This window comes from Osmerus eperlanus, chromosome 1 (genome assembly GCF_963692335.1).
Source record: "Osmerus eperlanus chromosome 1, fOsmEpe2.1, whole genome shotgun sequence".
Taxonomy (NCBI): Eukaryota; Metazoa; Chordata; class Actinopteri; order Osmeriformes; family Osmeridae; genus Osmerus; species Osmerus eperlanus.
Window position 1 is genome coordinate 9,101,829 of NC_085018.1, and position 19,300 is coordinate 9,121,128.

The following is a 19,300-nucleotide window of genomic DNA, read 5'->3' on the forward strand; positions in this document are numbered from 1 at the left end:
AACAGACGTTCTGGAAAGCCTACGGTTGCAAATTTCTAGCTAACATTACTCCAAATTATTCGATTAAATCAGGAACATTGGTCTGGTTGTCAAATAATGGCTAAATCAAGCTTTTATATGACTTGTGGTGCACCACCATAGGGTCCCATTTACCTTTCAGTCCACAGTGACTTAAACTGAACACGATTTGTCGCTATGATCCCAGCCGTCTTGCCTTTTCAAATAAGAACTCAGACAGTAAGGATAAAGGATAAACAGCCTTCACCCAAGGAAAGGAAGGAAGGAAGGTTGGGAGTGAGGGAAGGAGGTTATTTTAGGGGACACTTTCAAGGTCTCCAGAATTTCTCCTACCTTCTCCCCTGTATCATCTTAAAATGGTTAATTGGAAGCAGTAAACCCCTGATTAAATAAAAAAGCACTTTGAAGCCTGCAATATGAGCTCAGAGAACAGTACAGTAGGCACGATGAAAGAAAAAAAAACTTCAATTACTGTTCCGAGACTACGGCAGAACGTTTTTTTCCTCCCTGTGTAACAGGCCTTAAAAATTCAGGAGCTGTTTCAGGGACTAATGAATGCTCGTCTTGAGTGTGATTTTATTCCAGCCGTGTAAGAAGGAACTGAGGGATGATATTATAAAAGAGATGGTGGATGCATATATAATAAAGCATATTACAGGCACCCAGACCCCCTATAGGCTACTGTACGGCTCCCTGAGTCCTCGCTCGAGGTGAAATAGAAGACCCTTGAAAAGAAAGCACAGAGGGAGATGGAGGGAAGGGGGAGAACAAGAGAGATGGAGAGGGGAAAACATGAGAGACGGATAGAGGGGGAACAAAAACAAAGAAATGGAAGATTATGTCTGTTCACGTAAGAAAAGCACACACCTGAGCCCAATTTCAAGGTAAAGGGGCAGCCGACCGGCCCCTTCGTCTTGTGCTAAAAACAGTGCAGTGTTCAAGGAGTGTGAAAGAAAGCGGGCAAAACTCAGTGAAGTAATGTGTGCCTTTGTTGTGCCTGTGTGGGGGGTGGGGTCTCCATAATCATGTGGTAAAATACAAAGATAAAACAAGGCTACCCAAGCCAGTAAGCTCGCAGAAAAACTCACTCTCCAAGCATATCGGTGCAGACGACTTGTGCTTTTCAGACAGCAGATGAAAGAAAACAATAGGCAAGACACAAAGGCCAGCCCACCTTACTCTTGTATGTTGAGAGGAGGAAAAGAGTGGAGAGAGAGAAGGAGAGGAAGGACCTTGAAACGGCATTACACTGTGTCGGTACAGTAAGTCCCTCCAGATAACAAGTCCCCATCTCTCCCTTGAGCTTCCCAGAGTGCCCAACTCTTATGCTGTGCTAATCGATAGGCGGAGGAGGAAAAAGGGCCGGCTCTAATGTGTTGCATGTGAAGGATTTACTGGAGAGCAGAGCCACTGAATCAATGGAGTAGAAAATGCATCATTAGGACAGTGTCGACGCGCCCCCCCCCCCCCCCCCCCCCCCACACACACACACATACCCCAGGGTGTTAGGGACAGTACACACACACACACAGTGGCACATGTGCGATGTTGCAATTACACTGAAGCATAAACCTGGCCTCTTAAACACACACTCGTTACAGTTCACACGTGCTGCAGATGTACTGTTAGCAGAAACAATACGCAACATATTTCTTTCTAAAGAGACCATTCACATTGGGAAATGTGTTAGGTCAGAAGTCAGAAGTCTTGAAATGTTGCTGTGTCAGACTTTTCCCCCCTCAAAGCCTTTTGTTGGGTCAAAATTGGTGGCCAGTATGTTGACGTCACATCACTTCCTGAGGGGCATAAAAAAGATGACTTCAAACGTACTATATTACTTCAGACAAGTTGTCCCTGTTGGAGACAGAAAAAATACTTTACCTTTTTTTGTTTTAGTAAAATGGTTCTAGCTAGAATCTATTGATGATATGGTTCCACATGAACCAAACAGGATTCTTAAAAAGTTCTTAAAAACGTTTCACAAATAAGCAAAAGAAAACTCCCCCCCCCCCCAGTTTTAGAGACTTTGTCTCTATTCAACCCTGTACATGGCACAGTATGGAAACTTAAAAGGTTCTGTCTTAATTGAAAAAGGGTTCGGTATGCTGCAGAAAACAATCTCCCTCGCTCAAGAGAGTTCTGTATTACTTTCAAAAACTTCTCACAGGGTTGGACTGTCCATTGTACTGAACAAAAGAAAAGAACATTTCGAGAATCCAGCTGACCCTCTTGAGAGCTGTGCAGTGGATCACAACATGGGGACTGTCTTTCCCTCCTACTCCCCCTCCTAGGGGTAAACACAACCCCCCCACCCTTCCTCCATTAATATTCTTCTCGGCGTCTCTCCTCCCCTCCCTTGTCCTCCCCTCGTCCTCCCTCTCGTCCTCCTATTATCTTGCCTTGGCGGACGGTTGAGACGACGCGCCCTGTCCTATCCCGTCGTCCTGCGCCCACAGCACACGAGCCCGGGCCGAAGGCGGGAGGGGGAGACGGGACGTCGGGTGGACATTGAAGGGTGAAGGGGGAGGGGAGGTTTGACATGAATCATCACGCTTCCTGTTTGCGTCGTCCTGGAGGCAGGAAGAGGGGAGGAGGGGGGGGGGGGGCGGGCGATTTCCGAGAGAGTTTAATTGGCTTTATTAGCCAAGATGTTGGGCCCCGTGAGGTGTTCCCGCAGGTGGCTCCTGCTACCATCCCCTCACCCTCTCCCAGACCACAACCCTCCCACCCCCCCACACACACATCTAATTCCTCCGGAGGAGAAACCCTGCGTAATTGTTTTCCCTCCATCTTCCGTGTCATTGTCAGATGGGTCCTGCGGGATTATTAGCCACCCCAGGTCCCTCAATAATTCATCCTAAGCTATTTATACACAGATGGAGAGTCCTCTAAAGTCTCCCCTGGTGAGCTTATCTGCCGCTCAGACAGACAGAGAGAGACAGAGAAAGAAAGGCAGAGCGAGAGAGAAAGAAAGAAGTGGAAAAAACAAAGAGCAAGATTGAGAGAAACCGAGCTCGCAGATGGGAAAAGAGGGACAGACAGGGGAAGAGCCAATGAGAAACGAGGGACAGACAAAGAGAGATGGAGAGGGATGGAGAGAGTGGCGATAACAAAAAGAGGCAAAAAGCTGTGTGTGTATGTGAGTGAGTGAGTGAGTGCGTGTGTGTGAGTATGTGTTTGAGTGTGAGTGTGTGTTTGAGTGTGAGTGTGTGTGTGCTCTACCGAGATAGAGCCAGACAGAAAGTGAGAGAGAGAGGCATGCTCTTTTTGGTGGAGGCACGATGACCCTGTTTCTGGTGGGCTTTCAGTTTCAAGGTGAAGCCGCCTCTCTCCCCTGTTTTGCCAAAGTGAACAAAAGCACCATCCCGGGAATTGCCTTCCCCCCACGCAACACTCGTTAATGGCTTTTAATCTCCCCTTTTTTTTCCTCCATTTAACGCAATTAAGATGTTTGCAAGACTAACAAGGGCCGCCTATTGCCATAGGAAGGGCACGTGAAAGGCAGGCAGGAATTTCCATACACAAAGTAAACACTGGTTATCCGCTTCCGCAAGTGTCAATGCGCAAGATCAACAAAACAGCAGCCAGCCATGTCTTAAAACAAGTAGTAATGCGCTAACATAATATTAGGGCATTAGCATATTAGCATTAGTGCATTAAACGGCCTCTAATCTTGAAAGGGGGAAGCGGTATGGGCCACAGTAAAGGCGGATCGGCTTATTTTTTAATTGCTTTTGCAGGTACCTGGGTTTTCCTCCTTGGCAGTGGATGGGACTTTTTTGTTGTTGTCGAACTAATGAACCCTTCGGCAAATGCATACGATTTTCAAAGTCTTTTTATCAGCTTTTCGAGATACAAATAATTATTCATATTTAGCCTGCTCGGCTGGCAGGTTTTATCCGGCTTGCTTAAAAAGACAAGCTCCCTCTTGGACAAATTGGGACATTGAAATGCTGATTGGAATCGCAGTTTTTTACATTTCATATTGGAGGCACATTAGTCAGGGATGGAATGGATTGTTTAGGAAAGGGATTGGCCCGACTACTGAAATACTGACCAGATGTCAGGTGCTTGCAATTACATGCAATCTAGACCTTTTGCTCTCCATATTTCAGGAAGCTACACAATGCAAAAAAGATATACATTTGTTTATTAATGATGTGTTTTGCTGACAAGTTATTTATTTATTTACTGGGCTCAGGTACTCTAATTGCATAACCCTGAGTGCTGATCTGGGATAATGTCCTCCATAATAACTTTGCATAACAACTGCCTTCATCAGCACTCCTAGTCTTGAGACAGGAGAAAACATGGACTTTGGTCTTAGGCCTTAAATTGGTGGTGACCACGATCCAAAATTAGACTGCGTTGCCAGCAGCGACCCTGTGGTATTTATAAACTTGTCCTCAAACTATTGTGTTCAGTCTGGCCTATCACACTAGACACAGTGCTAGTCTGCAGTGCCTTTGAGTAGAGCTTAGCTTATCAACAAGCTAACATGAACACATAGGAATACACGTACACTCAAAATCTCTCAGTCTTTCTATCTCCCTCTACCCCTCCAACTAAAAACCCCATGAAATTACACCAGACCATGTGAAACCCAGTGTGTATGTGGGGTGGGGGGAATTGGATTTGGGTAGGATTCTCATCTTCTGTTCTGTGATTAAAAAGCTAAACTAATAGTCCTTGGCTTGTAGGGAACCTGCGCGTTGAGCTAAGGAGAGACCTCAGAAGCCATTAAATTGCAAATCTGTAATAATTTGCTGTAGGGTTTCTGTCCAAATCATTCCCTGGCTGATTTGTGCATAGAGTTACGCTCAGAATGGCCAAGCAGAAACCCAGCTGAGCCACTGGCTATCGGGCCAAGTAGTCTACTGTAACAGACACTCGCCCACACACACACATACGCACACACATATACACTCCCACACAGATGTACAAATCTATACAACAAAGAGCTTCAGACCACAGGGTAGCATGGCAATATGATTATTCGACGCAACATTTTTATTGATATTGATGCGGAGGCAATTCCGTGTCGTTCTATCCTCAAAGGAAAACACTCCATCTTTATGCATCACTTTCCATCGATCCCATGAAAGACGACATCAGAAAAAAGGGTTTTGTCATCCCACACAGAAGTGGGAAACAATCCATGAGGGAGTTCGCGTGAAGTGCGACCAAATGAAATCAACCCAAATCGGCTACAAATTTAGGCGCAAAACAACATTAGAACATAGTAAAAAGGGGTGCTTGCGTCGGTGTCAAAGAAGGGAGCCATTTGCTTATGAACCCCTAGGGTCCTCCCAAAGCAGCAGGGTCCTAATTCTGCTCCCGTTCCAGGAAGGTCATTTTTTCTTGCTCAGCTATGATGGCCACAGACTAGTGCTTAAATCTCACAAAACACAACCTATAAATTACAGCAAAGGACAGAGGGGTCAGAGTCTCGCATGGAACTAGGCCAAGAGCTATCAATCTGCAGAGAGGGGGACATCTGTCTCCGAGACTCCCTCGCTGTCTCTCTCCGCCTCCTCCCATCTCTCTTTCTCTGCCTCTTTTCATGCAACTCTCCCGCACTTCCTCTCAGTTGTCATCTTTTTCCCCGTCTCTCTCTTTTTCTTTCCCTCGCAGGCCTCGTTCTTTGCTTGCTTTTTACGTATTCTCTTACATCATCTCTGTTTCGACCTCTCTAATTCTCTCCCCTCACTCTGGTTCTCTCTCTCTCTCCATCTCCTGCCACCCCTCCCTCCCCCCACCATGTCTCTTTCTCAATCTCATATTCTCTCTCTCTCACTCTTGGCATTTCTCCATCCATGGTCTGTGCAACAGGGACTTAAGACTGGGCAGGACATACAGTATATTGTGCGACCATAATCATTACCTATGGGATCAAAGATAATGGCCATCAGCAAATAGTTTTTTTGAAGCTCGTAGGAAAGGTCATCTTCATTTGACTCATTTGCAGTGAATGAATGAAATCGAATTGCGTCTGACCAGAAACTAAACATATCTCAAAAATAAAAGGAGAGGGAATATGTTAGTTATGTTGTGATGTTTTAAAACATGCATCATGGCACACAAATGGCATACAAGCACAATATTTACAATAACTCGTAGTTTGGTGTGAAACTACTAGTTATTCTTTTATCAAAGAGGTCCCTTGTTGGCTAATGTGAATTCGATAGATGAGAATGTCACACATGCAGACCTGTTATCGTAAAGGGTAGACATACATACTGGCTGAGATATATAAAGACTACGCTTAACTTCAGCTAAACGGTAATTTACTTTGTGTTTGTTCAGTGTCCCATTTTAGAATTGTGCCCATTTTAACTAATCTATCACACTACCCCCGAACCCTCAGAAACCATAACTTATTCATCCTCCTCCATTTTTGAAATCAAACTTGGCTTTGAATAATTGAAGGGGGAGGGGTCTTTAAGAATCCTCTCCATCTTTCTATTCTAAGTCAACGTGGTGCATTTTTTATTAGGGGTGGGCATAAAATGAAAATGAAGAGAAAGTAATTGAATCAAAGAAACTTGTGGTTGTTCGTTGTGGTTGTACAAGTGACCTGGCGAAAAGCCGAATGCACGTCTGACCTGAGGGGCTACACAGGCTCTTCGGTCTTGATATGAGACAAACAGCTGAAACTAAATTACGATGTCTTCTTCCCAAACATGTCATTCATTCATTTATTCATTAATTCATGAATACATATATACAGAAACACCCACATACATACATAAACACACATAAATGCACACAAATAAGCATACATATGTAAATACATGCCTTCACATGCAAGTTCTTTCTTTCTATCTCACTCTCACACACACACACACACACGCACGCGCACGCACGCACACACACACACACACACACACACACACACACACACACACACACACACACACACACACACACACACACACACACACACACACACACCAATAGATGGACTCTACCTCTCCCTTAAATCAGAGAGGCTGTGTAAATCACATACAGTACCACAGCCTTTCCAAGCCCAAGAAATAAAGCGCATTAATAACAGGCCTGTATGCCTGAACACACACTGACAAATGTACACACACATACAGCAAATTTATATTCATGCACATACAGATGAAAAAAAGCACACTTCAAAGTGCACGCATCCACACAAAACACACACAGGGCAACACACACCATATCCATGTCTTATATGAGACCGATATATCGAATTATCCTAGAAATGGGTCTCAGTCGTGCCCCCCCCCCCTCACCCCTGCTATGATAAGTGTGGCACAGAAGTGTGCAAATGGGATACACGGACACTGTAATAAACATTCTGACACCAGGTACCGACTGGGTACACACTCAGGGGAAAACAACAGAACCATGTGACTTGTGAAAAAACGCAGATGATTGTTAACTCAAACTGTACAATTATATATCTTAAATACGGCTGCGAGGCACAATGACCACCCTGCAATTACTCCCATATTGCACAAATGCATAGTACAGTAATAAATTGCTGGGGAAAAAAGAGCTCCACTGTGCACAAACAATAGATAAGTTAATCACTATTATTACAGTGCAAAGCGTTACATTGTGGCATTTATCGTTTGGAATGCTTTCGCCCATTGTTTTGTTGCTGTCTACAAACTGAAGTTCTTTTCCAGGGTGGTTTGAAGTGTCTCCTGTGACATGGATGAACAAGGGGATACTGTAAACCAACCTGTAAAAGTGAAAGGTCTCCAAAGAGAGAATCTGGGAAAACACAAGTAGAGTCTGGGAAGTAGTAATAGTAGCAGTAGTAGTAGTAGTAGTGTGTCAGTCTTTGTAAAGTATAGTAACAATACTGTATACTTTATCTCATCTTTGATCACTATGATGTCTGTGCAGGTTACTTGCTGTGACAGACATTTGTTTGAAAAAAAAAGAAACACGAATGGTGACCTGTGTACACAGGTCCATAGTAACTAGCTGATAATAACAGTAAATGCAACTACGACGAATGCTTTAGTTTCGGAATGTAGTTAACATTTAGTTTGAATGTGGTTTAGTAACTGCATGTATGTTGATATAATACTTTGTTTATGTTATTTTAGACACCTTTTGGATGGAAGATAACGCACTGTCATAGTTTCACTAACATATCAAACTATCAGGAAAACATGATAAAAACGTATGGTAACACTTTATAATAAGTCAACGCTTTTTGGCATTTACAAAGTGTTAACTAATAGTTAGTTAATCCTTTATAAAACATTTTGAAACATTAACAATACATTATTAAATAGTTAATAAGCTTATTATTAAATGCTATGTTAATCATTAATAAACACTGTTAAACATTATGGATTTGATTCATAATACAATTCATAAGGTGTTTGATAACTGCATTACCATACTTTAAAGACAGCTTGTTAATATAGTTGCAAACCAGTAGTTTATAATCTGTTAATGGTACATGAGCTGGTATAGAAAGCATTAGCAAATGGTGAACAAACCATTTACATTACCTTTACAAAGCATGAGTAAATAACTAACAACATATTTACTTATGTCTTTAATTAATGTACGCCAAGTTGAATACATGATGTACACTAATACTTAGCAGATGTCTTAACAACTATTTTATAAACACTTACTAATGATGCAACTTGTGATTATTAATGCAAGTTATAAAGCATTTACTAACTGTTAGTTAAGGGTTTTGTGTTATTTATTAAGGTGTTCTTGTCCATTCTCAAACCTCACATTCACAAAGGTATCATAACAACTATTTTATAAACACTTACTAATGATGCAACTTGTGATTAGTAATGCAAGTTATAAAGCATTTACTAACTGTTAGTTAAGGCTTTTGCGTGACCTAATCTAAAGTGTGAACTATCTATGCCTTATTAAACATTTATAAGTTATTTATTAAGGTATTCTTGTCCATTCTCGAACCTCACATTCACAAAGGCTGAACATACGTTTCTCAAAAGGAAACAGACACAACACAATGTGATACACAAAATTACTATTTTATTGAAGTAATGACAGGCATGTGTCTTACTAACTACAGTACTAATTTAGCTCTACTAGCCGAGAGTGACAGCGGTCGATACGTTATAACCTCAGTTTGATATTTCCCGGCATGACCGAACGGTCATGCCGGGAAACAGAATTTTTGTAGTATATAAGAAACCAAATGTTTACTCTTCGACAGGTCAGCAAACGCTTTGTCGCCTCAATTTGTTAAAACGATTTGTTTGTTTGTAACCCTCGACCTACGGTCTCGGTTAACAAACGTTTTAACAAATCTCTGCTTTCAAGGGCGTTTGCAGACCTGTTGAGGAGTAGCTAAACATTTGCAGTTTATTACAGCCATTTTTTGAAAATAAAATACAGCTTTGGGTAACCAACTTTTATACCAATTCTACTGTATTGCTTCTTAATGGAAATAAAATACTATTTTATTAGCCAGGTAAATAAATTAACAGCTATTTCTTCTAAAAAAAACAAAAACACAACATCTATAGGCCTATAGTCTTTCTATAAATGCGTAATAAGGCATAAATAGTTCACACTTTAGATTAGGTCACGCAAAAGCCTTAACTAACAGTTAGTAAATGCTTTATAACTTGCATTACTAATCAGAAGTTGCATCATTAGTAAGTCTTTATAAAATAGTTGTTAAGATATCTGCAAAGCATAGTGTACATCCTGTATTCGACTTGGCATACATTAATTAAAGACATAAGAAAATATGTTGTTAGTTATTTACTCATGCTTAATAAAGGTAATGTAAATGGTTTGTTCACCATTTGCTAATGCTTTCTATACTAGCTCATGTACCATTAACACCTTTTAAACTACTGGTTTTCAACTATATTCACAAGCTGTCTATGAAGTATGATAATGCAGTTATCAAACACCTTATGAATTGTATTATGAATAAAATACATAATTTTTAACAGTGTTTATTAATGATCAACATAGTGTTTAATAATAAGCTTATTAACTATTTAATAATGTATTGTTAATGTTTCAAAATGTTTTATAAAGGATTAACTAACTATTAGTTAACACTTTGTAAATGCCAAAAAGCGTTGACTTATTATAAAGTGTTACCAAACGTATACATTCAGTGTTTCTACAGCTACTTATTCCTTTTAGAATGAGCCAAAAATAAAAATTGTTTGTGTGATCATCAAAACATTTTCTATAACATTGAACTAAGAAATAATCTTAGCTTAATTGTAGAATTCTCTCTATGTTTAAAAAAAAAAAATTGACAATGGCCTCCATCGTGCCTTGGAAAGTCCTTGTGCACAAATAAAACAATCCCAGCTGAACATTAAAAGCAAAACAAAGCATCAGAGCTGTTATATTGAGCATGTTTGCTCGTACTCAACCAGACTAAATGGATTTGCGAGTCAATTTTTGCGAGGAAACAACAAATAAGGCAAGGATTCCATCATGCATTAAAATTCTGTCTCCTAAATATTGTTTCCTACACTCTATATAACATCAGGCAACCCGGCATTATAAACATTGTGGAAAACTATGAATTCTTCAAAACATACATTTTCACTCTGTTGATATTAAGGGAAGAAGTCATCCAGAAAATAATTACCATAAAAAAAAAAACATGTATATTCATTCGATACAATGTAATTGGACAGTTTCAACCATTTCAAAACTATTGCATTCCACCACTCCGGAGTAAAGGCCTGTCTGGAAGCAACAGGGAACCCAGGGAAGGCCGACGAACCAGCTCTTTAAACATTTAACACAGACCACAATAACACTTGGATGATGCAACAGCCTTGAAAACATAACATATTTACCTCTCCAAGGAGACCTTGTCAAGATTGTGCTAAACTCTCAGGCACTGGAAGCACACTGATGCACAAGCAACTTAACATGGCAACAGCCTAAACAAAGAGGTAACATTTTATTTAAACGCTCTTCCAAATAAAAAACAGGCTGTGGTGAAACTTTTGATAGTGGCTGGGTTAAACCTAGCATTCTGCGTTTGACTTTGGAGTTTAAATATAAAACAACACCACTACCAGTCCATTAAGTGTATGCATTAATATTTCAGGGCAGATTTTAGCCTTTGGACCTTCTATGTAAAATCTTTTGCAATCCCTGTAAAGGCATTTCAAACAAAGTGAGGATGGCAGCTTATCTCTGAAGCACTGTGGTAAAACAGACACTTGTGTTGACTACATTTGCTTGTACAATTTCTTGACATTAACTTGGTCCGTTTTCCTATTTGCTATTTGATCATTTTGATTGAACGTGCTATTGGCGGTTAGAGCCGGTTTGTTCCAGCTGTTTCCGGCCTGCATATTCTTCTGTGCCTCTGCAAAGTTAAATCAAAAACAGCTAAGAAAATCCTCACAGTTGTCAGTCTCAAAACCATGTTTCCCTTTTGTCACAGCTGGCTGTTAGCACATTGCATCCAGGCACAGCGACGCAGCCTCCAAGATGTAATCTTTTTTTCTCGGCCAAAATTGCTGAGGTCAGCAGCTCCTGTGACCTAAGGGATGATGGCCACAAATCTTCCCAGACGCCCCCCCCCCCCCCCCCCCCACCATCACCCCGCACACCACTCGCCCAGGTCAGCATAGCAGTCCACTTTGAGCCATGACCTCCCTGTGTGTGGCCATCCCCAACGTCCTAATAACCCAATACATGCTGAGTAGGCCACATTTTACATATCATTTCTACAGTGAACATTATTTCTCTGGCGCTTTCAACTTGGGGTGTCAACTGAACAGTTTCCCAAAATATTTGAATAGTATTGTGTTGTCACATGATTTCTTATACTTGTAATGGAGTTGTTTTACCATACCAAAAATGACTTGATAGTTATTTTTCAAAACACTTCAATTTGGACAAAAATGATGAGGAGTTGGCCGTGATGTCTGTGTGAAAGAGTAACTCTCAAACCTGCCTGCGCAGTGCATATAATATGTACATACCATGTGCGCAGCGATGCCAAGTGAACTCGCTCGCACCTCAAAGTCAATCTTGGGAGGTGAGATGAGATTGCATCCACAGCCCGAGCTCACACCATTCCTCCAAGTGCAGTAAAGGTCACTGCTTTTAATGAGTGCCATGAGGAGGTCAGGAGATCGCAAGCTCTCCACCTCCATGACAGCTCTCATGACTCCCAACCTGCCGTTAGCATGCTAATCCCTGCAGGGGCCCCTGTGCTACCACCCTTTCCTCCCTCCCTCTTCCCCGATGCTCCCCCCTCCCCCGTCCCTTACATGGTCATCGCTCACCGCCAATAACAAGCTCCTCGGGACTGATGGCCCTCCCCTCCAACCACCCCCCCCCCCCCCACCACACCGGCCTCGCCCCCCCCAACAGTCCCGTCCAATAATAGCTGGGGACAATGGAGGCTTTCCCGCCTTGACAACTGTCCACCCGACAAATTAAGCTTGGCGCATTCGCATACATGGCCAACCGCCCCCCTCCACCATCCCCAGCCCCCTCCTCCCTCAGTTGCCCACCCCCCCCTTCCTCTTTTTTTAGCACTTTGTTGCTTGGCAGTTCCTGACTCCTAATGGGGGTGGGTGGGTGTGCGTGGAGAGGGACTCTGGTTAGACACGATCCTATCGCTGACACATGTTGGCTTTCGTCTCCCCCCCCCCTCCCCCCCTCCTCCGCCCAATTTATTGTGGAACGTCGCTATAGAAACAGAGCCCGGCGTGGGGTCGGGGCGTGCATTCTGAGTCTCGCTGAGTGGAGGATTTTGGGCCGTGGCGGAGACAGGAAGGAGGGAGTGGTACAAGGCAAACACACACACTCACACACTCATCCCAAAGAAACGAGGAGGGGGAAAAGAAAAAAAAGACGAGAGCGAGGATGATGCAACGGGAGTGAAATTGTGTGGCCAAAACGTGTGCTGCATTAAAACGGTAAAATACGCACTGGTTCCTCCCTCACTCGCCCCTTGTTGAAAGGCAAAATTGGTTTCACTTCCAAGGTCGGAACTTCCTTTGGGGCAACCTGTGACACAATATCCGGTGATAATCCCTCATGACTTTAGCTTTACAATAATGTGATGTCTGTAGATGTTTGGATGGCTCCTGACAGTCAAAGGGAAATCAGGCCGCATAGATGATGAACAGATTAGCAACCCGTTATGTTATTAGCATGTCAAGGAACGTTCCAGATGAGTGTGCAGAATCCAGCCCCCATTGGAAACGAGCTGGTCCCACTGTGAACCAACAGTGTTGTAGGTTTTCTGAAGCCTGCTACAAGGTGTCCATAGTTCACCTTCAAACTAATTCATACCATACGTCAAGCTAGAGCTACCAACCGCCTGGGACAAAGACAGAGACATGGGGATGTGGAATCCGACTTGTCCCCCCTGACTTATTGTGGTAGACCTTCAAGAGGGCGGCTGGGGGCGGCGGAGAGGGGTGGGGTCGCCTCCGAGAGCCTCCAGTTTCTCAGGCAAGAGCACTGAACACCGGTGACATTTTATCTGCACCGCCTGCCAAGTCCCGTATCTCGGAGTTGGCACAACATTCTAAGATGAGGGGAGCCTCTGTGTCTGCTGTTGACTTTGGAACCCTCCGTCTCTCTATTCAGGACTGCAGCTAGTGCCTCGCACCTTTTGGGGCGGATTCGAAAGGCGAAGGAAGGCGTCGAGATTGTTCGTGCGCGGCCTCAGTGTGGGCAGACCGTCGGTTTGTTGGGGGGGGGGGGGGTTAACATTTCGGTGAACCTCATCTATCATTTTGTTGCACGGTCCACGTGAGCTGATTTTCCGGGGAGTTGCTATTTCACGTGGGCAACTTCGAAAGGACACAAATTGTCAACGTTTCCGCCGAGAAACCAATTAAGTCGGGGGCTAGACACAAAATCGTCCTCCGACCGTGGATGGTCACCGGGCGCCGCCGTATCTCCTTCACCTCCCATGCTGCATTGCAAAAAGGAGAGGGAGAGAGCGAGAAAGAGAGGGAGAGAGAGAGGAAAACAGAAAGAGACCCGTCTTTGTGTGCCCCCGTGTCCCTCCCAGCATCCTCGGCTGCCGGGTGATCGTTATAAATGGCCTCTATTAGTGCGCCTCGGTCGCAGAGGGGAGAGAAATAAAATCATTGGGAGGAATGTAGGCCTGCGCCTGTCGGCCTTCTGCCGCCGCACCCCCTCCGTCCCGGTCCGTCCTGACCCCCTCCCCCCTGCCTCCTCCCATTCCGAGGGGACGGAATCCTAAAGAGTAGACTAGCTGTGATACATGGAGTCATTACGAGCCTGGTTATGGCTTTGGTATTGAGAGCAAAAAAAAATATATAAAAAAAATACAGAAAACAGGTGACAACGGCAATAATGGGCGTCTCTGGGTTGATAGTCATTGTAAAAAAGCTTGGCGCGCTATCTCTCTCACTCTCTCCCTCTCTCTCTCACTCTCTCTTTCTCTCTCTGTAGACTAAGGTTGCATTAACGACCATCCCCCCCCCCCATTTTATTCTGAAATCACCTCCAACCTCTTATATACATATATATTGTTAGGGATGCTTGGCTACGAATGATTCCACATTTCTAATGTTAGAACATAACCCAACCCCCCCCCCCTACCCCTCTCCCTCCCCTCCCCATGTATGAGTCTCCCAATGAAACCAATAACATGAGCTAAAGATCCGACACTCGGATCTCCTGACTCGCACAGCTTCGGGGGCCACGTATTCTCAAGCCACATGCAGAGTGAAGTCTACAGAACCGGGTTATCGACTAAGACTGAAAACCTCGGCTTCCACTCAAGGCTTTCTTTGTGAGACTTTCTGCTTCCTGTCTCAAGGCCATGTCGGTGCCGAGCTTTTTCTAGCTGACAAAGGCAACGCGAGTGGAAACCTGGGACAGGAGGCCTGCCTGTAGTGATGTGAATGGATGAGGGTGCTCCACTCGCAACGTGAGTGGACGAAGATGGGGGAAGAAGGTTGGGGGATGAGGAGAGGGAACAGAGAGCGAGGGAAGGGGATAAGGGGACGAGAAGGAGAGGCAGAGGGGGAGGTGCGTAGACTCAAGAACAGAACATCCCGTTTCAAGTTGAGCACGTGTCAGAGGAGCATTAGAATCACACATCGGCAATCCATTCAAGTTCTTGTCCTTCAGACAGTCAGACATCCGTTGGCTTCCTAAACCTTCTCCAAACCATCTCTGATCACCTGACCCTTGACAAGGGGATGTGACCCGGCAACGAACTGATTCTGAAATGACGCCCAACATCCCGTTTACTACAAGGTCCGTGGAGCGGAGCAAGGGGATGTGGGGGAAGGGGGGTTGGGCGGGGGGGTAGCCTTACATCCAGGGAGCGAGGCAAGGGGAGCAAGCCGCCTCCAGCCAGTTAAAAATATGAGACTGGGGGGGGGGGGTGCTAATGAAAGCGGGGGTGAGGGGAGGGCGCTCTGTTGCTCGGAGGAGCGAGGCCATATATCGCAGCGAGGAGACAGTTTCTAGAATCTGTACGACCGCCGCAGCAGCCTGCCCCCATAGTTCTCGGGCCCCAAAACCACTTGATTAACCGTGCGTCAGGGACTTGCTACTACAGCGGGGCTATTAATAAAAGATAACCCCACCCCCAACACACACCACCCTCCTCTCATGTCCTCGCCCCTCCCTCCTTCCCTCCCTCCCTCCCATAACCCACCCACCCGCCCACACACACACAAACACATATACATCCCAGGCATTCATTTGCATTATCTCTCACCCCATATTTCCCTTGGTGCGGCGAAAGCCTGACGTGGAAGCTGGTGGGAGGACTGGGGGGGACGACGACGACGACACACGCACTGCACACAGTTTGTACGTGACGCGACACAACCACCCCCCTCCACCCCCCCCCCCTCCCCAACCCCCATTACACCCCCCCCCCCCCCCACACCCCCCCCCCCCCCCCCCGGTCAATGCCCCTTGACCACCCCCCAGGTGGGGCAGATCAATCAGTGACCCCTTGTTAGGTAATGATGCCACGAGGAAATATGGGCCCCCCCGAGGGAGCCTGCAAGCACGCTTCGCGGCATTGATCACTCCTGTTACACCAAAAGGTATATGACTGGTCATTAAAGCAACAAAGAAAGTTGATTGCTCATTGCCTTTACGCCCAAGGTATATGGCCGATCGTTATCATTACACTGGGGGCACGCTGTATGAGTGCACCGCACAGTACATTTAACATTTAGATCATTACCATCTCACAAAAAGAAATATAGGCACTGATGGCTTCGTTGTACACTTTACCATCATGTCCAAAGTACTGCATAGAAATAAGTTACATTTGTATAACCCCCCAACACATGCACAGGTCATGCACGCCCCTCACTATCTGATATCGATTATTTATCTCTGCATCCAAAGGATTCGGTTGTACAAATAGTTCGAATAAATGTATTTTATCTCACTGTACTATTGTAGTGTCTTTTTCTTAGATCATTCTTAGTATTCCGGCCAACTGAGAAAAGTAGAATGGCGCACCACAGAGTAAAAAAAAGAAGAAAACTGTTCAGGAAATAAATATGTGGTAATCTCACCGGAGAAAGTAATAGATCTATCCTCTCAGAGAGCAACGTGGAGGGAGAAAGGGAACTCACGTGTGCGCGCATGCACACGCACGCACATAGGGTACTCACACACCACGCCCCCCCCCCTTCCCACACACACACACACACACACACACACACACACAGACAGACACCCACCCCACGAAAGACACACACAGAGACACACACACATACACCTTTTTCCTTCTGAACGCAGCCAACTTCATTGCGCGCAACGGAAAGCATGTGGCTGCGAGCAATCAGCCATAGGCTCTTCGAAAACGGTTTGTGAAAACGTGAACTTCCAAGCGCCAATATTCAGCACCTGTGAATGAATGCACGCTTACAACTGTGCATGTGTGACTCATTATTCCAACAGGCACTTCAGAAGTTACAACATAGCCCCTTATGTCGTTACATAAAGTGATTTGCTGTCGTGACTCGTGACAAAGCTTTTTGCGTGGACGCTTAACCCATAAATCTAGCAAATTTTAGGGCAGCCTACTGAGAATACGAGACACGAGACCAAATCAGCCATGAAGACTTCCCATTTTTAGTATCAACAACCTGTCGAAGGGTGCAATGGAAAATGGCATCATGCTAATAGAACGTATTTCTACAAGCGGGCTGTCCATCAAATCCAGTTGAGGCTACGTTTTTGTTAGCTTTAGCTGAAATCACGCAGAATAAAATACATTCGTGACAGCGGTGGAGGGTCGGTGGAGAAAGTATAAGGACACCACTCTCCCTGTGTAAAGGCACAACCCACCTTTATGCATGCCCGTAAAGCGATCCTTGAGGACTGTGAGCTCGTAGATCTTCCCGAACTCTTCGAAGAGCGGCCGGAGGTCCTTTTCATCCAGATTGCGCGGTATTTGACCGATGAACAATTTGATTGCATCGTGGTCCTTCATAGGGATGGTAGCCGAGCAGCCTGCCGGACTGTGGCTGTGGCTTAATCCGTTCACAAGACCGTTAGTAGTGGCAACACCGACGACGTGTCCCGTGCCGTCCACCTGCCCATTCGTTAAAGTTGCCATCTTCGGACCGCCAATGAGTTGTGGTGACAGTGACAGCAGCAGCGCGATTTGTGGGTGGTTTCGTAAAAGCTTCCTAAGTATTGGTCAAATTGTGGTCCAAAAAAAAAGCCTTGCAAGTGCTGGTCCCGCTCTAGTCCCACCTAAGCAAATATTTACATTCATATGAATACATATGTATCATTCGGCTAAAACGCATATCAAAAGCGCGATCGTCTGCTGGTCCCGGTGGAGGCTTGATTCCTTGTATTTATTTCCTACTTAATAATTAATTCATTGATTTAATAAGAGAGAGAGCAAGAGGGAGAGAAAGCAGGGGAGAGAGAGGGAGAGACCAATAGCTTTCCCTTTCTATTTACACCTCCGTTCCCTCGTCCCTGGTTCTGGATACCCTTTTATTTTTTGCATGAAGAAGTCGCTAGCCTATGGGTGTCCTCTCGGTTTAAATGTACGGGACTAGCTCAAGAGCTACCAAGACTGCAGGGAGGTAGGGAAAGGGAGAAAGCACTAGAAATTCTCTGTTTATGTTACACAGCTTGTCTCTCCCCCTTCCTGGATTAGGAACCACAATGGTACATTCCACCGAGGGAGAGGGTCTATAAATAAAGAAATATAGTAAATATGCACGGGGTCTTTGTGCACTATAAGTGCAAATCACATCACGCCCACAACAGAAGATAATCATGATTAATTTGATCATCATCATTATCGATAGGCAATCATCTGAATATCGTGTGGTGCTTTTTCACGATTTCTTTCGAGAGTAAAAAAAATCTCATGGACGAGTAGCTTGCCAAAAATATATAAGGAACAGCCTAACATAATAGACTAACAGGTTCATTTAAGCTCCAAATTATGTACGTTACATAGCCCCTTATACGTCCCTGCATGTCTATCCGAGTTGGTCGTTTCATTTTCACGGAGATTCAAAGCCAGGAGCTTGAGATACCTAACAGAGGACAGTAGACAGCGCCAGTGCTGAAATCCTCCAGTCCCGAAAAGGCATGCATTTCTGTTTTTTTTTTAAATGGGACTTAAGGATGCATCTTGAAGGCATATTACTCTTAGACGATCAGAAATAAATACCGTTTTGCACCGACGGCAAGGAAAATAAGTCGTGCTAAATACGTCCTGTTTCGATTGTGATATAGATTTTATTGCGGGAAGTACAGTATGTGAGCTCCGCCGAGCGGCGTACATGGGCATGTCGGAGTAGGGTTTTGGAGTGCTGGAGGGGGGGGGGGGGGGGGGGGGGGGGGGTGGTGGGGGGGGTGGGGGCATGAATTAAAATCTAGCTGTGGCTCTTTTGACTCAAACGTCTATGAACGTTTTTTGATCAGATGCCCACACACAGACTGCACTTCAAACCCACACACCCAGGCATACAGTTACGTATTGGTAGACACGTTGGCTAATTATATAAGCATGTAGCCTCTAGACAAGAAGATTCCAAGATAAGGTAGCTCAGAAGGTCAATAACGGTGAACATTTAAAGTTCATATGTTTAACCATTCGTATTTGTTATTTGGCTGTCATGGGACGTGCACACCCATCCCCGTCTAAACAGTAGTCAACCATTAAAGAACAAAAGGCAACACTTGTGTCTCCCTCACCTCCCTGCTGTCTCGCCAGCTCTAATGGCGCGTTAATGTCATCCCGCACTCACGGCATGACCGGGCCCCGCCGAGCTATAGTTCGTTT

General features: G+C 44.7%; 1 protein-coding gene across 13 annotated transcripts in view; it reads right to left on the reverse strand.

Moving 5' to 3' along the window:
* celf4 (CUGBP, Elav-like family member 4) overlaps positions 1 to 17,997 on the reverse strand; it is a 68,786-nt gene extending 50,789 nt beyond the window's left edge. For all 13 annotated transcript variants that reach the window (XM_062457914.1, XM_062457862.1, XM_062457834.1 and 10 more), the window contains exon 1: positions 17,332 to 17,997. In XM_062457914.1, coding sequence (XP_062313898.1) covers positions 17,332 to 17,602 — 271 coding nt within the window. In that variant the 5' untranslated portion in view covers positions 17,603 to 17,997. The remainder of the gene's footprint in view (positions 1 to 17,331) is intronic.
* Positions 17,998 to 19,300: the final 1,303 nt, after the last annotated feature.